The 23,845-nt window shown below is 36.6% G+C and overlaps 1 protein-coding gene across 1 annotated transcript in view; it reads left to right on the forward strand.

The window, feature by feature from the left end:
* The window catches only part of oxsr1b (oxidative stress responsive kinase 1b), a 245,389-nt gene that overhangs the window by 97,783 nt on the left and 123,761 nt on the right, over nt 1-23,845 (forward strand). The window contains exon 3 of the mRNA XM_039753524.1: nt 15,374-15,482. Coding sequence (XP_039609458.1) covers nt 15,374-15,482 — 109 coding nt within the window. The remainder of the gene's footprint in view (nt 1-15,373; nt 15,483-23,845) is intronic.

Here is a 23,845-nt window from a genome sequence, read left to right on the forward strand (position 1 = left end):
ATCCATCACATTGTTCACAAAGTTTTATAATAGGCCAGTTTAGAGCAACCAGTTAATCAAATTTGTACATTTTGGGGTTTTGGGGAAAAAAAAATTCCTGGAAGGAAAACTGACATGGGTACAAGAATCATGTATAGACTTCACATAGATGAACCTCATATTCATCCATCCATCCATTTTCTAACCCGCTGAATCCGAATACAGGGTCACGGGGGTCTGCTGGAGCCAATCCCAGCCAACACAGGGCACAAGGCAGGAACCAATCCTGGGTAGGGTGCCAACCCACCGCAGGACACACACAAACACACCCACACACCAAGCACACACACGGGCCAATTTAGAATCGCCAATCCACCTATCCTGCATGTCTTTGGATTGTGGGAGGAAACCGGAGTGCCCGGAGGAAACCCACGCAGACACGGGGAGAACATGCAAACTCCACGCAGGGAGGACCCGGGAAGCGAACCCGGGTCTCCTAACTGCGAGGCAGCAGCGCTACCACTGCGCCACCGTGCCGCCCCCTCATATTCATGTAAAAAGTAAAATGTTTTCACATGATCCTGATTAAACTTGGCAGGTACATACAAGTGTTCAAACTATCATCATGTATTTTGGGTGATTTTTAAAATCATTTTCTGCACTGTTTCTTTAGCATGGCAAGCTGATTAAGGTGGCCCCAACAAAGCCACCACTCGAGGCCATTGCTTCTGTGACTCATTTGGCCAGTGTATAAGTTACATGGCTGTCTGTCTAGAGATTACATTTAGCTAAAGCTGATATAGTTGGAGCAGATATTAAACTTGACAAATGAAGTTCCTGATCTTGTCATTTGAGGATGTTGGGTTACATAGCTGGAAATTGAAGGGTATGATGAATTATGGAAAAAAAACAAAAAAAACAACAACATTCCAGTATAGTTTCACATTTCCAAGGTATTGTGAGCCTCCCTCAGTTTCTGACAGCCAATAATATGCTGTCTGTCTTCAGGTTTGCTGCCTGAATGCTTTCCAGGTGCAGCAATCTCAAAATATGGTTCTCTGTTCAGGTTGATAAAGCTGATATCACATTATGTGACTTCTAGTCAGAGACTTTGTCAGATTGCTGAATGCAACAGCTGAACAAGGAAAATTCACATGACTGAAAAAATGTCAAATTTAGAGATTGTATGACTTTCTAGCACAGTTGTGTTTGCCCTTTTTTCTGACACCCAGTAGCACACTGCATGATGGACAAGCTGGTGCTATTAGAAGGGCCAATGGGTATGGGGAGTTCAGCTACGATCTCTGACCTTTTTCTTTTTCCCCCCCTTCTTTTGTGGTATTTAAAATGTGAGACATCTGACAGATAAACCTCTGTTCTATTTAAGAGTTCCAAAACAACCGCGTTCCATATTCCACATAGCTGTATTTTATGCATTGTACCTCTGGCTAAGTTCTCAACTCACACACACATAAGACAAGACAAAATCAATCTTGTTTGATTTTGTTGAAGTGAGTCACAGACTGGTTGGACTGAATTGCTGAATTTGTCAGACAATACAACTGGCAGTCCAGGGGGAGGGTGTGTCACAACTGCTTCTGAGTTGCTAAGATTATGTAAATGAGGTTTGTGACTAATAATTGCTGGAAATGTTGTGTAATGTGACTGGGCCTTAAATTGTTAATTGGATTTGCATAGCCCTTTAGTGTTGATTCACTACTCGGTGATCTCTTCCAATACCTACATTTCCACCAAATATGCCCTGCTTTTAAGTTTCTATTGACTGCAGCATTAGAATTGTCAATATTTTTCATACTTAACACTGTAATTGATATGCGACTCGTATCTGTATCTCGCGCAGCACTTTGAACATTTAAAAGCCTGTACAGCAGCTGTCCTACTCTTTGTCTTTTATTTCCGGCCCCGGGTGTGGTTAAATCTCTTGGCACAAATTCTCGTCTCGCAGGACGTGAGTTCTTGATATTTTTTTAGTTTATAATTTAAAAACGGAATATCAATCTGAAAATCTAACAACATCACATTAAAGATTGATAAATTCTGAAAAGAATGATACCAAACATATATATATTTGCAGGGTTTAAATAATAAGCCCGATTTAAGGTGTGACAAAAAATGTGACATAAAATTGTTGCACAAAATCATTGCACTTTTAGGCTTATATAGATATATTTGAAAATCACATTTGATATCATTTTTTACATCCAGTGTGTTCACTGCTTGTCTCGTAATTGATGATATACAGTATATGTTTTTTTTCATTTTACCCAAAATGAGATGCATTGTATTGCAGTTTGAATGATGGTGGAATTTTAGGCTAACCGTAAGAATCTGTAATTGATTGACTGATTAATTAATTGTAATCTATTTGCCACATGGGCACACAACCAGTCTGTGGGAGCCAGAATTCTGGTTGGTACAAACTTAAGGACATTTTCCCAAAGTTGCTTCATCATCTGTTTAAATGTTCAAGAAAACTTTTGGTTCCTTAACTTATATTTCAGTATTGTTTTCCAGTGCATAAATAATTGCAGTGTTTTTTCAGTTTCTTAGGTGTGTGCAGTGAAGGAAATCAGATCTGCATGTTTAGTCATTAGGTATCATTAGGGCTGGGCGATTTGGCCTAAAATCAAACTCTCGATTAATTGAACATTTTAACTCGATTACGATTAATGAACAATTATTTTATTTATATTTTTTTATTTTTTTGCCCTCATAGTTCACTGACAGGTTTTGTACAGTAAATATGCTCACATATTACAAGTGAGAGATTTTTGAATGAAGGGTGCATTACTTGATTTTAAAATAATTGAAGGAAACACACTATCTACTATCTGTGATTATTTATTGAACATCAATGTTGAACAACTGAAATTAAAGCACTCATTGCCTAAAACGAACAGTCACTTTGTTCTTATAAAAAAAGTAAAAATAAATAACTTGCACTTTTGGAAACAAAATAAATTATTTTCAATGTTTTTCTTATTAAAAGTAGAAAATAAGCAGTATCTCTTCTAAATAAAATAACTCTTATATATCCTGTAAATAATATTTTAAACAGTGCATTTCTTGCAACTTCTGTAAACAAATATTTTAATGTGCAATGTATCAATGTAAACAACAGATTGTTGTAATGAAAATAGAACTCTCTAAACACTGTTGCATGAGGTGATCTTAGCGATCTTGTCATGTTACTATATGAAAATGAATTTACTCTAAGTTTTTACTAAGAAACACGAGCATGTTAACCTTTTCAGGTTTCAGGCAGGACCTGAGGCATGTAACAATGTTTCCGCCCGAACTGAAAACCCGCTCTGATGGGGAGCTAGTAGCTGGTATGCAGAGATACTTTTTTGCCACCTTACTTAGAGTGGGAAAGTGTACATGATGCTTCCTCCACCAGTCCAGTGGATTTGCCTCACTTTTCAGCATGGGGGACACCAAATAGCTGCTCATCTCTGCACCGTTGTCTGTCGTAATGGCTGAAAGTTTTTCTTCCGCGAGGTCCCATTCAGAAAGCATATTTTTCAGGCCTTGTGCAATCATATCTGCCGTGTGATTGGCTGGAAAATATCCTGTCTCACTGCATCTCTGGCGCAGCTTCCAATCGTCGTCATTGTAGTGCAAAGTAAGGCACAAGAATAGGTCCATCGTCCTACTTGACCAGAGATCAGATGTGGCTGCAAAGTGTTGAACATTTTTCAGTTCAGCAGCTACATTTTTACATGTCTGGCAGCGCAGTTTTAGAAGAATGTGATCGCGATGGCACAGTGTATCTTCTGTCGAGAGTTTTAACGAGGTGTGTAAACCTGCTTCGCTCCACTGTAGCCAAAGTAGTCATATCCTTTGTGATGTAATAACAAATAGCGTCAGTTATTTCTTTCCATCTTCTTTTACTCTTCTCATACTGTGTGGCATTTGTGAATGCTTGTGTTATCGACATCTGCTTTGCGGAGGCACTTGTTGCTGGGCACTTCTCAGTCTCTTTTTGTTTTTTTTGAGCCATGCACTGTTCGTATTCAGTAACGTGATTGTGCTTCAAGTGTTGAAACAAATTGGTGGTGTTACCTTTGGGCGTCAAAACTGTTTTTCTACAGTGTCTACATCTGACTTCATTGTGTTCGATGTCATCCTTACTGAAGCCAAAATGTGTGCAAATGACGGAGACTGAGTTTTTCTTTGGTACAAGCTGCTCTTGTTGCTCAGTTGTGTCAGTGTTTAAGCTCTCCATGTTTGACATGTCGGCGGAATAACATAACATAACGGAGCGGGGTCACGTGACTCCACACGCGGTAGTGTTTTTAAAGGGAAAGTAATCGAAATAATCAACCTGGAAAAATTTGATCGATTATAGGTTCTGAATGTCGATTTCGATTACTTTTCTATTAATCGCCCAGCTCTAGGTATCATGCATGTTTTGGTGATAGAAAATTGCAGTTTCTGTTCTGTCTTTAGTCTTCCTTTTCTAATTTCTATATCAATAGTTTTAAAGATAACAATGAACAATAGGCAGCAAATAAACCACTCGATCACCTAGCCAGCAATGCCTTATTATACATTGAAATTCTTTAATACATTTTTAAGTTTCTGTGTGTTGTATTTGGACTTTTAACAATTGTGATTGTTTAATGTAATGTTATACGGTTTCTTGTGGGTTGACGAATCTCACATACAGTACAGTGGTTAGCACTACAGCTCACATGGTCCCAGTATCCCAGGTTCAGATCTTGCATCAGTCTAATCACTATCTGTGTGTAAGCCACTTATTCTCCCTTGTGTCTGCTTGTGTTTTTCTGTATGTGCTTTAGATTTTTCCCCTCACATATCAAATTTGTTGATATTGTGTGATTGCAAATTTACTACATGTGAGTGGCTATTTGTGCATAAGTAGGTCTTTACAATGGACTAGTGCCTCATCATTGCTTAGCTCTTGCTTTGCAGCACATGAAGTGATTAAGCAAGTTTCAGAATATACATTATTTTCTTGTGGAGTCCTCTACATGGATAGATACCTGCGGTTTTTCTCAACTTCCTTTTCTTTTTCCTCCAAACCTTACCGCTACAGCCATTCTCATCAATGACCTTCCCTGATGACCTTCTTCGTACAACTCTCAGCTTTGCTTCTTGCCTCCTTTCACTTATTGCAAGATAAATTATTTAAGGTTGTATGCTTTCTTTAATGTGAATTTCCCCTTGGGATTAATAAAGTATCTATCTATCTATCTATCTATCTATCTTTTGAATTCCGTCTTCTAGGCTTCTGACAATGACACTTAAGTTTTCCTCATCTCATGGCTAGGCCTCATTGTGGTTGAATTGTGGAAGGCATTGATGTATTATGTAGATCATATAAAACATTCAAGGTAGAAGAGGGCTGTTTACATTTATTTATATTTCAGAACTGCTGTCTCATAGTAGGTCTTCCTTGCAGAGTTGCCAAACAAAATATAATAATAAAAGTGTGTACAACCAAAAACACAGTACTTAGCTCTTTCGACTTGACCTCGTACTGGCCTAGTCCTTATATCATCCATCCATTATCCAACCCGCCATATCCCAACCACAGGGTCACAGTTGTCTGCTGGAGCCAATCTCAGCCAACACAGGGCGCAAGGCAGGAAACAAACCCCGGGCAGGGCACGCACACACCCAGACACCAAGCACTAGGGACAATTTAGAATCGCCATTACTCTTGTGAAACGGCACATATTGGATTCAGTCTTATTCTGTGCTATTTGTCTTCATCGGCGCTTTTTATGTTCTGTGTATATAAAGCTTTGGTTATGAATAAACATGAAAGGGACAGATGGCTCCCCAGAAAAGGTAGCATGAGGTATACATAAAAAATGTGTTTACTTACTTAAAAGTAACTTTCATTTAGCTATAACTAAAAAGCCATTGTGCAGTGCTTTACCAGTGCCGGAATCAAAAACATGTGAAGTTTACCAAACAGAATTACTCAAAGGACAAAAATTTGTTTGTTTGTTTTTTCTACCTGTTCACTTGACAAAACAGAAAGTGCAATTATACTGAAGTTATTATAATACTTATTTTAAATTTTAGGACAGGTTAATGAATCTACCTGCAAAGAATTAGGGTCTTCGGCTAACCTTTAGTTTACATTAATTCTCTCTGGCATTTTTTTTAGGTATTTGGTTAATGTATGCTGCTAGATATTGCATTAAACAATGCTTCACTCTATTTTATTTTGCATATGCAGCAGTCTTGTATTGTGACTACATCTGACCAAAGCTTGAAGCCCATATGACCTTTTTGGAAAGTTTATCTGTTTAAGCTACCTACTATATATGAGAGCGTGTGTAAACACAATTAAAATATAATGGCATTTCTTGTTGCCCAGAGGCTTGATTATGTCATTTTAACTCTCATCATTATTCTTATCACTCCCTTCCTTCTGGGAAATGGCTGTATGTATGTATGTATGTATGTATTTATTTATTTATTCATTCCAAGGTTGTAGCTCTTGGGTATACCATACCATAGTGTATTTTCAGATTTTAAGGATTACTGAAAGCTAACAATATTACTTTGACCTCATCTTAGAAATCTAATTTCTGCAAGAGCAGTATATTGGAATTGGAGCACACTGTCTACATCTGTGTGGAAATCTAAAGTATATCTTTTATGAATCAATAAATTAGCATCAGCTTGACTTGTAAAATCCTAAATATCATTTGGTGACAAATGTAGCCTTTTTTTCTTTTCTTGAACTTCTGAAATGTTGTCTGACGTTTTCTTGTATCGTAGAAAAAGTTCAAATTTATTGCCATTTGTAGACAGTGCAATGAAATTCTTAGAACAGTGACAATGTTATATTGTTAACAAAAAATTCAACACTTACATACATAATTATATACAGTGTATATTTGCAGGAGTTTCCATATTTACACAGTTTATGTTACAGTATTTGTTATTATTATTAAGTAATTTTTGCATGTTCTTCTCCGTGTCTGTGAGGGTTTCCTCTGGGTGCTCTGGTTTCATGCCACAGTCCAAAGACATGGAGGTTAGGTGCATTGGGAATGCTAAATTCTGTGTGTGTATGTGCACATACGTGTGTGCATGCATGTACAAGTGTATGTTTTCCCTGTGATGGATTGTTGCCCAGTTTCGGAGATTGTTTCTGCTTTGTGCCCCAAGTTGTCTGGAATAGGTTCCAGCACACCCTGTGACCCTGTTCAGGAATAAGTGGTTTATAAAATGACTGACATTCTGTGGACAGAAACTGTCCCTCAATCTACTGGCGCGAGTGTCAGTGGTCCTGAGAAGAATAAAGGAAAGCAACTGTGCAGGATGACTGAGGTCTATTTGCCTTTCTAAGGCTGTGACTTCTATATACAGTCATCGGCTTTTTTTGAAACAAATCAAGAAAAAAAAAAAAACTTTAAGGTCAAAGTGAAGAATTCTGTGCAAAGTGGTCTAATGATGATGTTGGGATGGGAAGGTGCAGCACCCCAAACCTCAGACACAACCTCACAGACACAAGTCCCAATATAAATAAATGGTTTATTAATAATAATACCATACAAAAAGGCTTCACAGTTGGCATAAACCTATTAAGTAACTCTGAACCATGTTGTCTCAACAACTGATTTCTTCAAATGTCATTCATAAAATAAGGGTCTTTTTGACACCGTCTCTTTCCTGATATCATTTGAAAATCATTTTGTCTTTTCCAAGTGTTATTTTTTACTGTTTTCTCTTGATATTTTTGTGAGGTTTTGAATCACAATGCATATCAATAAAGTTATACTTCAATAAAATTCAAACACAAGGGTGACTGTAGTTGGTGCATAGAGAAATAGTTTTTGGTCAAGTTCTTCCACCTAGATCCCCTTAATAAATAAGTTTGGTATTTTCAAGTCAAAGTTATTTCCTCAGAAACATACTGTATACACATTTGCCTTACAAAGTTGTGTTCTAAAGTTAATCGCTTTCTAGAAATTTAAAAAAATGTTTTACCTGCATTGGCACATTACATTGCAATTTAAGGGGCAAAATCTTACCAAATAAATCCATTTCTCAAACCAAGACAGTTGTATAAATGTAATTGTAAAAAGCAAAAACAAGAAGTATCGGGAAGAAACAACTTATTATTGTTATTCTTTTCTGATTTACCTCTTGCAGCACACTATGAACTTACTTTTATAATGATTAATTAAAGAATAGTCTGAAGTGCATTAAATATCTTTATCAACAACATCTAGTCACTTTTTAACTGAAAAAATTATATTACAAATGTTTATTAATCTGATACTGTAATCGGCTCTGAGCCTTGCAGTAGTGTAAAAAGATATTTTTTTGCTTTACAGTAAGAACTTAGTTATTGTTTCATTCATTGTGTATAACAGTACTTGCAGTATAGTTAAATGGTTATTTTGTTCGAATACAAACATATCTTCATGGTTAGTAGCATATGAATGTGATTACATTTGAATTCAATTTGTATTACGGTTAGCATCTTCTGAAATACCAAGTGCAAGTCTGTGAATTTCCTATTCATGAATATTTGAGGAAAATGGTTTATACTGTACGCATACATTGTACTACTGTCTATCAATTTAACATTACTATTTCACCTTTTCATTTGTTTCAGGTGGTTTTCCCAATAAATGAAACTTTCTTTTGCTCCAGCTTTCGTTACTGTGCTACAGTTTTTTTGTTTATCATAGTCAAAAGATGAATGTTTAAATTCAGTTTTCGGTTTATTTTTGTATAGCACTCTTTACTAAGTGTAGGCTCAGAGTGCTAGTTTACATGTACAAACCCAATACCAAAAATGTTAGGACAGTATGGGAAATGCTAATATAAACAAAGTGATTTTTAAATTTATGTTTACTCTGTGTTATATTAAAAACAAGACAACACATGATTTGATTTTTTCCTTGTGAACTTAATCATTTTTGTGAAAATATGCACTCTTCAAATCTGATATCTGCAACACTCACCAAAAATTGGGACAGTGTTTACCACTGTGTAACTTCATTTTTCATTTTAATAAAATGTCAGCGTTTTGCAACTGAAAACATTAAGTTTAGTGAACAAAATTTTCCTCTATCAATTATCAGGTTTTCAGCTGTGCAAATGTATAAGGCCTTCACTGCTGTATCATGCACTTCATGCTGTGCCAAAATCATAGACAGGTCAGGATTCCAAACTGCCAATCTAATACCCGCACTCTCTGCTTACATAGCCATAGACTTGTAATTCAGACAGGATGTGGTTTGGCATTGTGCTAGAAAATGTAGGCATGTCCCTGGAAAAGAAGGCATCTGGATGGCAGTATTTTTTGCTCCAAAATGTTTATGTATTGTTCTGCATTAATTGTGCCCTGACACATGTACAAATTACCCATGCCATGGGCACTGATACAGGCTCATAACTGGATGGACACTGCCTTTTGAGCCTAATTTTGTTAACAACTTGGAAGTTCCCTTTCCTCTGTGGCACGAAGAACACAACAGCTGTTTATTTCCAAAACCTATTTGAAAAGTTGACTAATTGGACCACAAAACATGATTCCATTGTGCTATTTTCCATCTCAGATGACACCAACCTCCGAGAAATTGGTGGGGCTTCTGGACAGTATTGCTCTGTTTGCATATTAAAGCCTTAATTTGCTTTTGTGGATCCAGTGGCAAATGGTGTTGACTGACAACATTTTACCAATGTATTCCAAAGTCCATTTTATGATAGTCATTAGAGACTCATAACAGTTTTTAAGTCAGTGACTTATGAGGGATCGAAGATTGCATGAATTCAGAAGAGGTTTTAAGCCTTACTCCTTTGCCCAGCATGATTTGACCAGATATTAAAAAATCTTTTAATTCTATCGATTTGTCTTTGGGTAGTTTTGTTCCCAAAGTTCCTATCCTTGCTCTTGAAGGATTAGTATTTTTTGAGGGCTCCTTTTATACTTTAGCCTTCATGCCTTACCTGTTTACTATCACCTGTTTCACATTACCTTCTTGTTTCAGCTTGTAATATCGTTATTAGTCCTAAACTACCCTTGTCCTAACATTTTTAGAATGTGTTACAGGCATCAGTTTCAGAATGAATGTATATTTAAAAAAAAAATGCAGTTCATTAGGCAAAATATGAAATACCTTGTCTTTCTACTATTTTTGTTTAAATATAAATCAAAGTAAATTTTCATATCACTACTTTTTTTATGTTTGTTAGCATTTTTCGTCATGTCTCAGCTTTTTTGGAATTGTGGTTGTAATTGTAAATGCAAACTTTACAAATTACAAAATGCACACATTTAAAATAAATAATAGTTTACAGACTAAGTAAAACAATACAGTTTCCATCTGTTTAACATAAATTAACAATATTTGTATGTCTAGTGTTGCATTCGTTAAACTTATAGGCTCGTGGCTCAAGAATCATGAGTACTGTGTGGAGTTTGCCCTTTTACCACATGTCATTCTCACACTGTAAAGATTTGCATGTTATGTTACTTGGCCTCAAAACTGGCCCAGTGTGAGTTGGTAAGGGTATGTGTGATTTGCTTAGAACTGCTGCCCCATCTAGTGTTGACGTCTGTCTAAAACCTACTGATGGGATAGGCGGCAGTTGCCAATGACCCTAAACTAAAAAAGTAGTTTAGAAAATGCATTTTTATTATTTAATGATAAGCATTTTTGTAATAAATATTTCAGTTTTTACTTTTATATGTGGGGTACCATTTAACTATATACTTTAGACAATATTAATATAATTTTTCCTCCTGGTTATCTCGTATCTTGGTATTAGGTTTGGTAGAAGTTAATTTTAAAAAGCACATCATTATCTGTGAAGGGTAAGTGTCAATAATTAAACACATCCTCTTGAGGACTCATTAATTGCACTCATGACTTTTTATTAAATTTAGACATAACTTTTGAATGTCATACAGACGTATTTATTTATTCCTTTTCCAAACCAGTTTATCCCAATCAGGATTGTGAAAAACTGTTTTGTTTCCTGGCAGCCTTTCTCAGAATGTAAATGTTGTGACTTAGGAGTTCCAAAACACACAAGTCCCAAAATGCAGCTCACTAGATTGACAAAAATGTGAAACCCTGCTGGTAAGAAGGACAAATATAGAACTTTCTAAACATAAAAAGATTTTATTTCCACAATAATGTACTCTCAAAAAGTAAAGCTCTATAGAGCACAAAATGCATAAAGGATTTCCCTAGGCAATCCATAGCAAACCCAGTCCCAAAAATCACAAATCCAAAGCAAGGTCTCAACACAGGGCAGAAGGTCAAAAATCCAGATATATCAAAAAGAAACTCGCCAAAATTCCCAAACACATTCGAATGAACCTCTGGGAATTGTGGAAGACACTCTGGATTTATAGGTTGAAGGACCGGTTTTTAATATGTTCAGTTGAAAAAAATACCTGAACAGAACACTGGTTTCTCAAATATCTTAATGTTTTCATGCAAGCACTGCTGCCTGAGTTATAAGTTTCCATTTGGTTGCCACTTTATACTAGCTAAAAGTGGCCTTACTGACTTGTTGAACTGAGCTAAAGAACACTGGTTAGGCTCATGGAGTATGCATGTGTCCATGAGATACTTCATAAACGTAAACCTTAAAGTATTCATATCATATAAAAGTTCATACATATTGCTGTAGTGGAATGTATACACATCTTGTTCCAATCTGTATTTTAATGTAAGATTGTATACTGAAAAATATTTGAAAAAGACAAAATTGGTTATTTGTTAAATGTCTTGAAAAATGAAATCCGCTGTTAGCATAAGTATTAAGACCTCTGTTAGTTTTAAATTTTAACATGTGAAAGAAATTATCCTAATGTGCCCTAATGTAAATATAAATGCCTTCCAGTTGGCCTCTGCCTGTGCCACAATGGAGTCTTTTTTTCCTTTTCTGAATGAAAACCTAAATTAGTTTAGTAATAATTGATCACATGGTGTTACTGAAACAAAGTAATGAACGTGAAGTCTAAGCATCATTCTGTGTGTGTCTGAGATATAACAGTTGAAATGCACAGATTACAAAATGAGTGCAAAACTATATCAATATATTCTGATCTATCTTTGAGCACAGAAGACTGTAGTTAAAATGTTTAAGTTTATTATCTAGACACTGACTAAAAGAGGTTATATATTAAAACTGGGCACGTGAACTGGAAAGGTACATGCAATGAAATCCACCAGAGGGTTTTTGCAGAGGTCAGTAGCTGAGGGTTTACTTAAGGTAACTGACTTTAATGGAGATTAATTATTGAAAGGCTTTGCCTACAGTTTCTAAAAAAGCTTAAGAGTGAACGACATATATTGTGGTTTTTCTAAACATTATGGTAATAATGATGTGGTTCTCTGCTAGGTGTTATGGTACTTGAAGTACACTCAGGCGAGATAAGTATTGAGGTTTTTTGCACCATGTGTACTACAGTTGTAACTCTGCCTGTGCCCCAAGCAGCCCTGTTTTAACATGTGTTAATGCTCCTAGAATTGAGCAACGTGTTCTGTTAAAGGTGGTATTGCTTCTTTATGTCAAACACTGAAAATCTAGACACAGGGCCATGGCAAAACTTGAGTATCTTAAAAAAAAAATGGCAGTGTTCAGTTAAAGTCCCATTCTCAACCTCTTTAAGAATTTCAAGCATCTTCCTAGATGTTTGAACTAGCTGGGCACATATTCATACAAAAAAATGTAGCTCAAAGTGCTTTACAAAATGAAGAATAGAAAAATAGAAGACACAATAAAAAATAAACATAAGTCAACATTAATTAACATAGAATAAGTAAGGTCCGATGGCCAGGGTGGACATAAAAAACAAAAAAAAAAACTCTAAGAGCTGGAGAAAATACATAAAATCTGTAGGGGTTCCAGACCACGAGACCGCCCAGTCCCCTCTGGGCATTCTACCTAACATAAATCAAACAGTCCTCTTTGTATTTAGGGTTTTCATGGAAGGACCTGATGATGATGGTCACGTAGACTTCTGGCTTTCAGTCCATCAATGTTGGAGCATCATGATGCTTTGAGTAGGTGGTGGTGGCGCAGGCCGCCACCACAAAACCGGAAAAAGAAACAGAAGAGAGAGTTGGGGTCAGTACGGATTTTAGAGCCACTATAAATAGTTATTGTGATGAATTGAACATACAGAGTATCAGTATTAAGTTAAAGTGAAGTTATGAGAAGGCCATGTTAAAGTAATGTGTTTTCAGCAGTATGGTAATGATGATAGGTATAATCACTCCTAACTAGTGTGCAGAACAGGTCAACAGATAGTTTCAGTGACTCTTCCATAAAGTACTGTATATTATAGTGTGAGTTTCAGAACTTTGCAGATTGACCTAGGTGTGTAGATTTACATATACAGTGTCCTCCTGATTTCCTTGATTTACTTCTCTGCTCCACAGTTTAAACTACAAATCAAAACATTCAGGCATTATTTAATGTACCCTAACATTGCTATGTCCCAAACATTATGCTGCCCTGAAATGAGGGACCATATATAAAAAGTGTTGTCAGTGACCGAAATGTATGCAAATACCCTTAAATTAAAGTCTGCAACAACAACATTTATTTATATAGCACATTTTCATATAAATAATGTAGCTCAAAGTGTTTTACATGATGAAGAAAGAGAAAAAAAACAAACATAAATAAGAATTAAAATAAGGGAACACTAATTAACATAGAATAAAAGTAAGGTCCGATGGCCAGGGAGGACAGAAAAAAAAACAAAAAAAACTCCAGATGTCAGGAGAAAAAAATAAAATCTGCAGGGGTTCCAGGCCACGAGACCACCCAGTCCCCTCTGGGCATTCTACCTAACATAAATGACCTCAATCAGTCCTCATGGTATTCAGGGTTCTCATGGAAGAACTTGATGATGATGGTCATGTCGACTTCTGGCCTTTAATCCATCAATGTAGGGTACTATTTACTCATGTCTGAATTGTTTGATTTGTAATTTTTAACGGGAGCAGAGGGGGTAAATCAAGGAAAAAATGTATCTTTGTCCCAAACATTAGGGAGGGCACTGTACATGTAAAGGATACAACGAGCAGCACAGCAAAAGATGTCAACAAGCTGCACCTCTATAAGAAAGACACCTGTGTCTTTCTCATATTTCTCATAGTGAAATCAAGAATGCTGACATTAATTCATTAATTATTTAATTAACCTGAGAGAGGCTTGCAGTTCCTTATACGTCAGTCTGAGTTCTTCTGGGACTTCCTAGAAGTTACATGTACTCTTGGGGAAATTTTTCTAGGCTGGGTGTTCCTGTGCAGATTTACCTCTGTTCCAAGTTTTCTCCATTTGGAGATGGTGGCTCTCGTGGTGGTTTGTTGGAGTCCCAGGTAGAGATTGCTTTGTAACCCTTTCCAGACAGATATATTTCAGTAATTTTCTTCCTCAGGTTTTCTGAAATTTCTTTTGATCGAGGCATGATGTGCTACTGCTTGAAAACATTTTTTCAGTTTCCATTACAAAACAGGTTTTATTTCAATGATGTTTAGATTCAATAGGGATGGCAGCAATCAAGCGTTGGGTGTTGTGAGTCTAATTTAACCCATTATCATTTCATTTGTTTAATTAGTTGATTTAGTGGCTCAGTGGGCAATTGTTTTTCACTTGAGTGTTATATTGTTGGTGAACTTTTTTCACATAAATCACATGATATAAAAACTGTGTATTGTTTTTATTTGGGTTGTCAGTCAGTCAGCCATTATCCAACCCGCTATATCCTAACACAGGGTCACGAGGGTCTGCTGGAGCCAATCCCAGCCAGCACAGGGCGCAAGGCAGGAACAAACCCCAGGCAGGGCACCTGCCCACCGCTGGGCACACACACACACACCAGGGACAATTTAGGATTGCCAATGCACCTAACCTGCATGTCTTTGGACTGTGGGAGGAAACCCACGCAGACACGGGGAGAATATGCAAACTCCACATATGGAGGACCCGGGAAGCTAGCCCAGGTCTCCTTACTGCGAGGCAGCAGTGCTACCACTGCGCCACCGTGCTGCCCTACTTGGGTTGTCTTTATACTAAATTTGTTTAGAAACCAGATACAGTTTAGTGTTATGATTAAGTAAAATAAGGAAACCAAGAAAGAGCAAATACTTTTTCATGGAACTGTGTATGTATATATGCAGAGAAACATAGCTCTGTAAAATCTTGACATGGAGGTCAAACATTGAGTTACTGCTTGTACCAGTGATAACCTGATTTACTGTTTCACTAAATATCATGCCTTAAATCTTGCCTGTGATTTCACCATTTGAATTGCTCCATCTGAAAGGCAATTTTTCACTTTGTATATGTGTACTGTAATTAAAGTTCTGACAACACACTCTGTCTTCCCTTCCTACAGAAAGAGATCCAAGCAATGAGTCAGTGTCACCATCCTAATATTGTTTCCTACTACACCTCTTTTGTGGTGAAGGATGAACTGTGGCTTGTGATGAAGTTACTAAGTGGTGGTAAGTATTCTTTCTGTTGTTAATCAGATCTGTGGATTTTTTGTTCAACTTCTAATGCATGTGCCTTTTTAGATTTGGGCTTTTCAAGTTGTACATCATGTTCTTGATGTAATTGTAATGACTTGTAACTAATCCACAGTTAGGTCAATTATTATAATGGTTGTTACAATGATTGGTAGTAGCATTACAACCTGTTGATAGGAACTTGTCTCTGAATCCTTTGGTCTAGCAACAAAACCTAAATTTCTAATGTTTTATACAGTGGTATTGCAGTGGTATAGCTCCAGGAAACTAGATTTGAATCTCAGCCCAGTCACAGTATGTGTGTAACTGAGCACTTGCATTGGTTTGAACATTTTCCAGGTGCTTTGGTTTTCCACCCTTATACTGGTTGTGTAGGTTAGTCTAATTGTCTTTAAATTTGCCTGATGTTTGTAATTGTGACTGTGTGCTTGATTGTTAACTTGTAATATCCAATATTGGTCCTAATTTTACTGAAATTCTTTAAAACTAAAATGTTCTGTGCAGCTTAGGAACTTCTTAATTTTAACAGTTACTCTTCTACAGCCATCCCATTAAGATCGTACTGAGCTGTGTTACTCTGGTTTTGCCTTTAGTGTTAAAGTAATTCTTGAATAACCAGAAAGCTCAGCACGGTGGCGCAGTAGCACTGCTGCCTCTCAGTAGGGAGACCTGGGTTCGCTTCCCGGGTCCTACCTGTGTGGAGTTTGCATGTTCTCCCCGTATCGGCATGGGTTTCCTCTGGGTGCTCCGGTTTCCTCCCACAGTCCAAAGACATGCAGGTTAGGTGCATTGGTGGTCCTAAATTGTCCCTAGTGTGTGCTTGGTGTGTGTGTCCTGTGGTAGGCTGGCACCTGCCCGGGATTTGTTCCTGCCTTGCGCCCTGTGCTGGCTAGGATTGGGTCCAGCCGACCTCCGTGACCCTGCGTTAGGATATAGTGGGTTGGACAGTGACTGACTGACTGGCAGAAAGCTCAGAAGTTAGCCTGATTTAGTGGTTTCTACTAAGATTTTCAAGGGATTGCAACAGTACAACTTAAACTATTAGTGCATATGATTTATTGATTTGCTGACCTGGATTTTTAAAAAATATATATTTTAATTTTTGTTTTTTGGCAAAGTATCAGTTTCATTGTGCTGCCACTGTTTTCAAATATCAAGAATAGAATTTCCACCAGTGTTACATAATGTACAGTAGCATCAACCATTGTAGAAGTGAGGCAGATATTCATTATATGTTCTGCAATTTTTTCAGTGCAAACCAGTATCAGGACCTATGTACTTGTGCTAAACATTCATGCTGTTCAGTCCAAAAATATCAGTTTTAAAATGCAGTACAAAAATGTTGAGGTTCAATGAAGGGTTTTAACAGACATTCTTAAGCAGATTCTCAAGAAAGTGTTTATTATATAGCTGAATAAGCAATTTTCAAAAGTTGCATTCAAAGGCTTTAGACTTGAAAGAACGCTGGTATTAGGAAAATTCCATTCACGTGTATGAGATAAGCATTGTAGATGAATATTATTGGGTTATTTTTGAACTTTGTATGTGAGTATCACAATAGACAGAAATCTGCAAATATTCTGCCTAGTAATGCAGGTCAGAAATAAAATAATAAAAGGTTTAAAAAGCATGGCAAATAGATACAATAAGCTGTATTACTTAGCTATAAGGCATACACCATAGACTGAAATGTACAAATGAGAACCCAGATTGAGCTGACTGTTGCCCAGGTTAGCATTGCTTTAATTAATTTAGCCTACACTGTGTATTGCACAACATAACTATTTTAAAGAGCATAGCTCAGACGACCTGCTAACAAAGACAGGAACTAGGTGATATAATAGAAGGAAGGGTAGATGCAGAAGAAGTAACAAAAACAGCATTATGGTGTGGTTTGAAGTGCTGTCGTGTTTAACAGCATTAAATTCCTTAATTACTGACAGATTCATTCTGTCAGTCACAGAAGCTTTTTATCGGAAATAAGCTTTTTCTGGTGCATTCTAGTATTTTCTTTAACTGCCTAAATATTTGCCCCATGAAAGTCAGAAACCTATTTCAGGTTATTTATTTTTTATACTAGCTAAACCGTAGGAGGATTTGGGAATTATGTGTTTTGAACTGAATATTATTAATCAGAATTAGTATTTGCTAGATAAAACTATTTAATTTTTACAGCAACCCAGAGAGATAAGAGTTTTTAGGTGGACCTCGGGGGGAAGACCTTTTCAAAGACATTTTAGGCAGGCAGGAATTCTAATTTAATGTGCCAGCTTTGTCTATTTTATCATATTAATTTAATGAGTTGGCTTAATCTTTTATGACTTAAGTTGCACTTTAAGTTTGTTTTTCTCTGCATTTATTCCAAAGATTAAAATTAACTCAAATTAACAAGTTGGAATGATAAATGCTACCCAGACAATAAAATGGGCTGTATCCTTCAATTAGATTTTTCCTTTGTGCTTTTCATTAAATGATGTGACCTTCTTTCAGTAAACAACTCTGGTGTTTTGTTTTTTTTTTGTGCGCCCTTTTCTGTTTCTTCATAACATCTTTGACTTTAGACAGCCATTCATTTAAGCCATCATTTGTATTTAATATTAAGGCATGTTTAACCATGTAGGTTCTTTTATCTTTGGTTTTGCATAGGTGTACTAGCAGGGCAAATTCTTATACAGGGCGAATTTAAGGTAACCATTTAATCTAACACACATGTCAATCATGTATAGGGGTAGCTGCATTAGCCACTGTGCTACTGTTCTCTCCTTTTTTGTCAGTTTTTATCACAGAAATGCAAGGTTTATATGTTTGGGAAATATTTTACAAAAAAAATGATGCTAATCATGCAAATATTTGTACAGTATATATATAATGCACGAACCCTAAATTGTATTATTTGTTTCGTTAGTAAGTAGAACTTCATTTCACAATTGAATTTTCACGAAAAAAAGTATTTCAAATGACTGAGCTTGATCATGTGAAATGACAATAACACCAGAATGAATACAGTACAACAAATGCTTGGATGATTCTTCAACTTAATGTATATGTGATGTGAATATGTGGTTGTTTGGAAGAGAATATAGATATTCCATGTATTGCACATTTATCTTGAATGAACTTTTATACATAATATTGTGACTCTGACCGGTGAGGAAATGTGCATGGAAAAATTTAATGGGGGGACTTAAGCTATATGTGTCGTACAATCTATACACTTTAGGTATCTTTAGCAGCAGGAATGTGTGGAGAGTTTGAATGGTGCAGGTGCTGAATTATTGTTAATAAGACACACAAGATGCAGTAAATAATTCATATCAAAATTCAATAATAACTCCTCTGTTGCCGCTTCCATTATAAGGTCAGTTCCTAGAAGTGGGATAAGTGGGGAGAGGCACAAGTATAGCAAAAACAGCACCTAGAGAAAAAGGGGCAGGTGCTCAGCTACCCTCAGGTCCCCAAACTGTATTTTCCTCTTTGAATTACACTTGAATATTGAACACAAATGAACAGATGCCCCGCATATGTGTTGTCTATATGTTCATCAATGGCTAGAAATGTATGAACAGTATGACTGACACAATCTGTCACCCAATTTTGAATAACCAGTTTCATAGACTGAGTAACATTATCACCAGCAAGCTCCAATAAAATGCCTATAAAGCACTCTTTTACTGCTTTTGCATCAGTGAAGGCTTTATTGTGCTTAGCTGGTATTGTCCTTAACTCTGCTTAGTCTTTTCCTTTAAGTTTATATATTTCTCCATACTTGCCAAAAAAAAAGCAAAGTCAGAGAGCATTAAAACATTTGGTTTTACAATACACATTGGCCATTATATGGAGCATTATATGGCTGTTAGCTCAAAGGATGCACGTCAGTATGATAAGCAATTTTTCATTATTTTTTAATTTAAATTATGAAGGGGAATCAAGCTAAAGTTAGAAAATGTGGTTTATTAGGAAATGGAATGAACCTTAACAAAACAGATAATGTAATTTCTCAATGTAGTCTCCACCCTTCTCAGTGCACTTGTGTGGTGCACTGCCTGGAAGTGCCTGGATTCCTGCAGAATAAAAGGTTTTTGTCTTGCCCTTGCAAACAACTCATGCACCCGAGTTACTGTTAAGCAGTACATGCCAAGGGGTACTGCAGTCACTAGTGCAAGCTACTGTGACTTGCTGGAGACCAATGTGAAGCATGCTGTTTGATCCAAGCAACGGGGACTGCTGTCTCTAGGAGTCATTTTGCTGCGAGACAATGGCCACCCACATACTACTAAGGACACCAAGGCTTGTCTGGAGAAACTGTGAAATTTGAGGTATTGCCACATCCTCCTTATTTACCAGATTTGGCACTGTGTGATTTCCAGTGTTTGGACCGCTAAAAAAACATCTAGGTGGTCGTCGATTCAAGACAGATGACAACTTGAAGAAAGTGGTACACGAGTGGTTGCAAGGACAAAACAAAACCTTTTATTCTGCTAGAATCCAGGCACTTCCAGGCAGGTGGCGCAAGTGCATTAAGAAGGTTGGAGACTACATTGAGAAATGACATTATCAGTTTTGTTAAGGTTTGTTCCATTTCCTAATAAATCCCATTTTCTAACTTTAGCTTGACTCTCCCTCATATATTTGTAGGTGTCTCTCTTTTGTTAGAAATGTGTAAAAAAAGTTAATATCCTTACTTTAATTTCTTATACTCCGTGCTGTTGTTTTATTTTATAAATATAGGTCACAAGTGTTTTGTTAGGCTGATTGGTGGCTACAGGAAAAAGATGATTATTATTTTTCCAGTTTGTTATATTAACATGGATATATATTTTGCTTAAGCTTTGTTGCATCAAATTCCAACAGCAGTTGTTATGACAACAATGTTTTTTTAACGAGCAATGCTAGTTTTGAATTAAAGGAGTAAAAGATTAAAATTGTAAATCAACAAAGTGTGAAACTTATGGAAGTATCTGTGTGTCACTGCAAGTTTCATTTATTTGTGGTAATATTTCTAGTTAACATTCATTTAAAAGGTAACAAGATTTATAGATTTTATGGGCCTGGAAAGGAGGTATTTTCTTTACACAAGTCTTATATAAAGTGTGTCTAAAAGTTATTTGAAAAGTGTTTAGCATGAATATGCTTTAAAGATTGATTTTTATTGTTTGGCATGTGCACATTTTTTTGGCATGGCAATGGGTGTGGGAGGCAACATCCATCGATCTTTTAAATCCACTTATCCAGAGTAGGGTCACGGGGCAGCTGAAGCCAATCCCAGCAAGCAGCTGGCGCAAGGCGGGAACCATTCCTGGATGGTGTACTAGCTGTTCACAGGGTGAGCACACATAAGACAATTTAGCATTGCAGTTTTACCTAACGTTTGTCTATGGACTGTGGAAAGAATTTGGTGCAGCAGGAGGAAACTCGAAAGGACATGTAGAGAACATGTAAACTCCTCACAGGAAGCACATTGAACACACTTAGGTTTTCTTATTTTGAGGTGGTATCAGGTCAGGTCAGTTTGGGAAGTATGCACCGGGTACAGCATTTTTGCCGCACCCACCACACAACGAAACAGCTCTGGATCTTGGTTTGCCAACTCCCCAGGCAGATAAACGGTCCAGTCCCACCATTCGTAAATGACCATCCATGTGCCCCAGCCATGTGTTACGTGGGCATCCTCTTGGCCTGGTCCAGCCGCTCGGGTCCTCAACAGTCAGGATCCTGCGAGCCAGATCACCCTCGAGGAATAGTGCTACATGGCTGTAGTGCCGTAACTGATCCTCCCTCACAGGTAATGTGTCTCATTCGAGGACTCCATTCGACAAGTCAAACCAGCGGTACCCAAGGATTCTCTGAAGAGACACAGTACCAAAGAAGCTCAGTCTTCATTTTAGGTCACTGGATAGCATCCATGTCTCCCAACCATATACCAAAATAGGAAGCAACAGAACTCTAAAGACTTGGACCTTCGTCCTTTTGTAAAGATATTTGGAGTGCCACACACCCCTTTCCAGTGACCTCATGACCCCATGCTCTCCCAATCCATCTACTGACTTCATAGGAAGAGTCACCAGAGACATGAATGTTGCTGCTGAGATAAGAAAGCCTTTTGATAAGGTCGACACTCTATCCACGGACAGACACACTGCTGATGGCTGTGCCTAACAGGTCATTAAAGGCCTGGATCTTGGTTTTTATCCAGGACACTCGCAAGCCCAGACACTCAGACTTCTCGCTCAGTCTCTCGAGAGTTGCAATTGATTTTATGAAGATTGCAGCATTGTCGATAAAATCAAGCAAATAAATGTAAATGTAATAGTGCTACCACTGCATCATCATGCCACCCGGAACAAAAAAATTGCTTAAATAGTATTGTGTTCCATGCAAAAGAATGATTGTGTAAAATGCATTATATCAAGTCAACATGGTCCAAAATCCCTAAGGAATATCTTTGGCATCTTGATAAATCTGTGTCTCACTAAATTCAAACTATTGTAATAGACAGTGGCTTCATTGTGTTTTAGATTTAGTTATGTAAATAAGTATATGGTTGTATATAAATGTTTGTATGTATGTGTATATAAATATATAAGATTGTATTTACTGTAATAGTATAAAGTAAGTGCATATAAGTTTGTTTGTGTATGGGCATTTGTATAAACAATATCATCTTAATGTGTGATATGTATAACATGATAGAATGTTTTCCCAGAACCTTTATTTTTCTTTCCCGCATTGCAACTGCCCATCATGGTACAATATAGTTTAAGACATAAAGAGATGCATTTAATGTAACATATTTTAGCTTCCTTTACATATACTAGAGGCATGCAGAGACTTTAGTGACTTTTTTTTAGTTCATTGTTATTGATTGAAATGAAATATTAGACATCTCAGAATCCTTAGTCAGCTGGCAGAAGATTAGAGTGCATTTGCAAAGGGGATTTTCAGTTCAAGGAGACACTCTGACTTCCTGTAGGCAATTCTTTATGTTTCTGTTATGAAGAATACCTTGGCACATTTCCAGAATATGAAGAGATGAATAATCCCTCAGTCATATAATAGGGCTGAATTGTGAATGTAGTTAGCTTATAAATATTAAGCTTATCATCAAAAATTAATGTTATTACCCTGGTGCACATACATCCTTTGGAAATATTCATTTGTAGCATTTTCATTGCTTCATTTAAACCTTCTTACTTCAATTTAGAGTCATGTGGGTTACAGTGTTTCTTTTGCATAAAGCATAAACCAACTTTAAATCAGATATGTCCTGCTGTGAGAGTAGGGGTGTGTGATATTGGCAAAACAAATATATTTTAATATTTTCTGGGACATTGATGATAATGATAATTAGACAATATTTTGCATCCTTTATAAATGTTTGCAAAAGTCTTATTGATCTAGCTTGGTCTTTTTAGTAGTATATTATTTGTAGCGTATTAATAAGATTAATGGCAATAACAGTAAAGGAAAACAGGTCTTATTTATTTACATAAAACTGAACTCAAGATAACACAAAAACATTAAAATTACCAGTCAAAGTATTAATTGAGATCAAACAGTGCAAGAATGAGTAAACCATTTCAAAGTCGCCAACAGGAGTTACACAATCAATTGCACTAAAGCCAGCAAAGCTTTTATAATGAGAGCATTTTAAACAGACACTTACCCTTAATATAAACAAGATATAAATTCAAAGGGAATAAAATATTAATCATAATTGATGTACAGGGCATGAACATTACAGTCTGGATAAACAAAAACTGCTCTACTCAAAGGTGAATTGTGCAGCATACAAGCAAGGACAAAATTCTGACATACTATATTATAGTGTAAAAATCCAAAGTTCTGCCAAATACTGCACAGGAAAAAAGCTACAGCATAAGTAAACAAGTTCTGTTATATATTGTTCAAAGATCGAAAAAAACAAAACGTTTAGCATTTTTAAACAAATTACTAACTTTAAGTTCTTTCCAATATTGCACAAATATATCAGAAAAAATGAAATGACTATAAAAATTCTACTGAGAAAACTTAAAGTTGTGTGACAGAAACACCAGTTGTCCGCAGCATCTGGCTCCAGAGCAGCATGCTTGCATGTTACAATTTCCTGTGATGCTGAAAGCCCTCTCAGAAGGTCTGCTTGAGGCAGGGATGTACAGGTACTTTTTTTTGCAAGTTTCCCCAATTCACCACTCAAGTGAATTTACATCACTGTCCACCTGAGGTATTATTATCAAGTAACTGTTCATCTCATTTTCAATGGCAGTGTGCAGAGAGTCACCTTCCTGTTGGTGTTTAGTTTTTTTTTTTTCTTTAGCTGGTAAAAGACTTTTTTGTTCCTT

The sequence above is a fragment of the Polypterus senegalus genome, chromosome 5 (assembly GCF_016835505.1).
Source record: "Polypterus senegalus isolate Bchr_013 chromosome 5, ASM1683550v1, whole genome shotgun sequence".
NCBI classification, from domain to species: Eukaryota; Metazoa; Chordata; class Cladistia; order Polypteriformes; family Polypteridae; genus Polypterus; species Polypterus senegalus.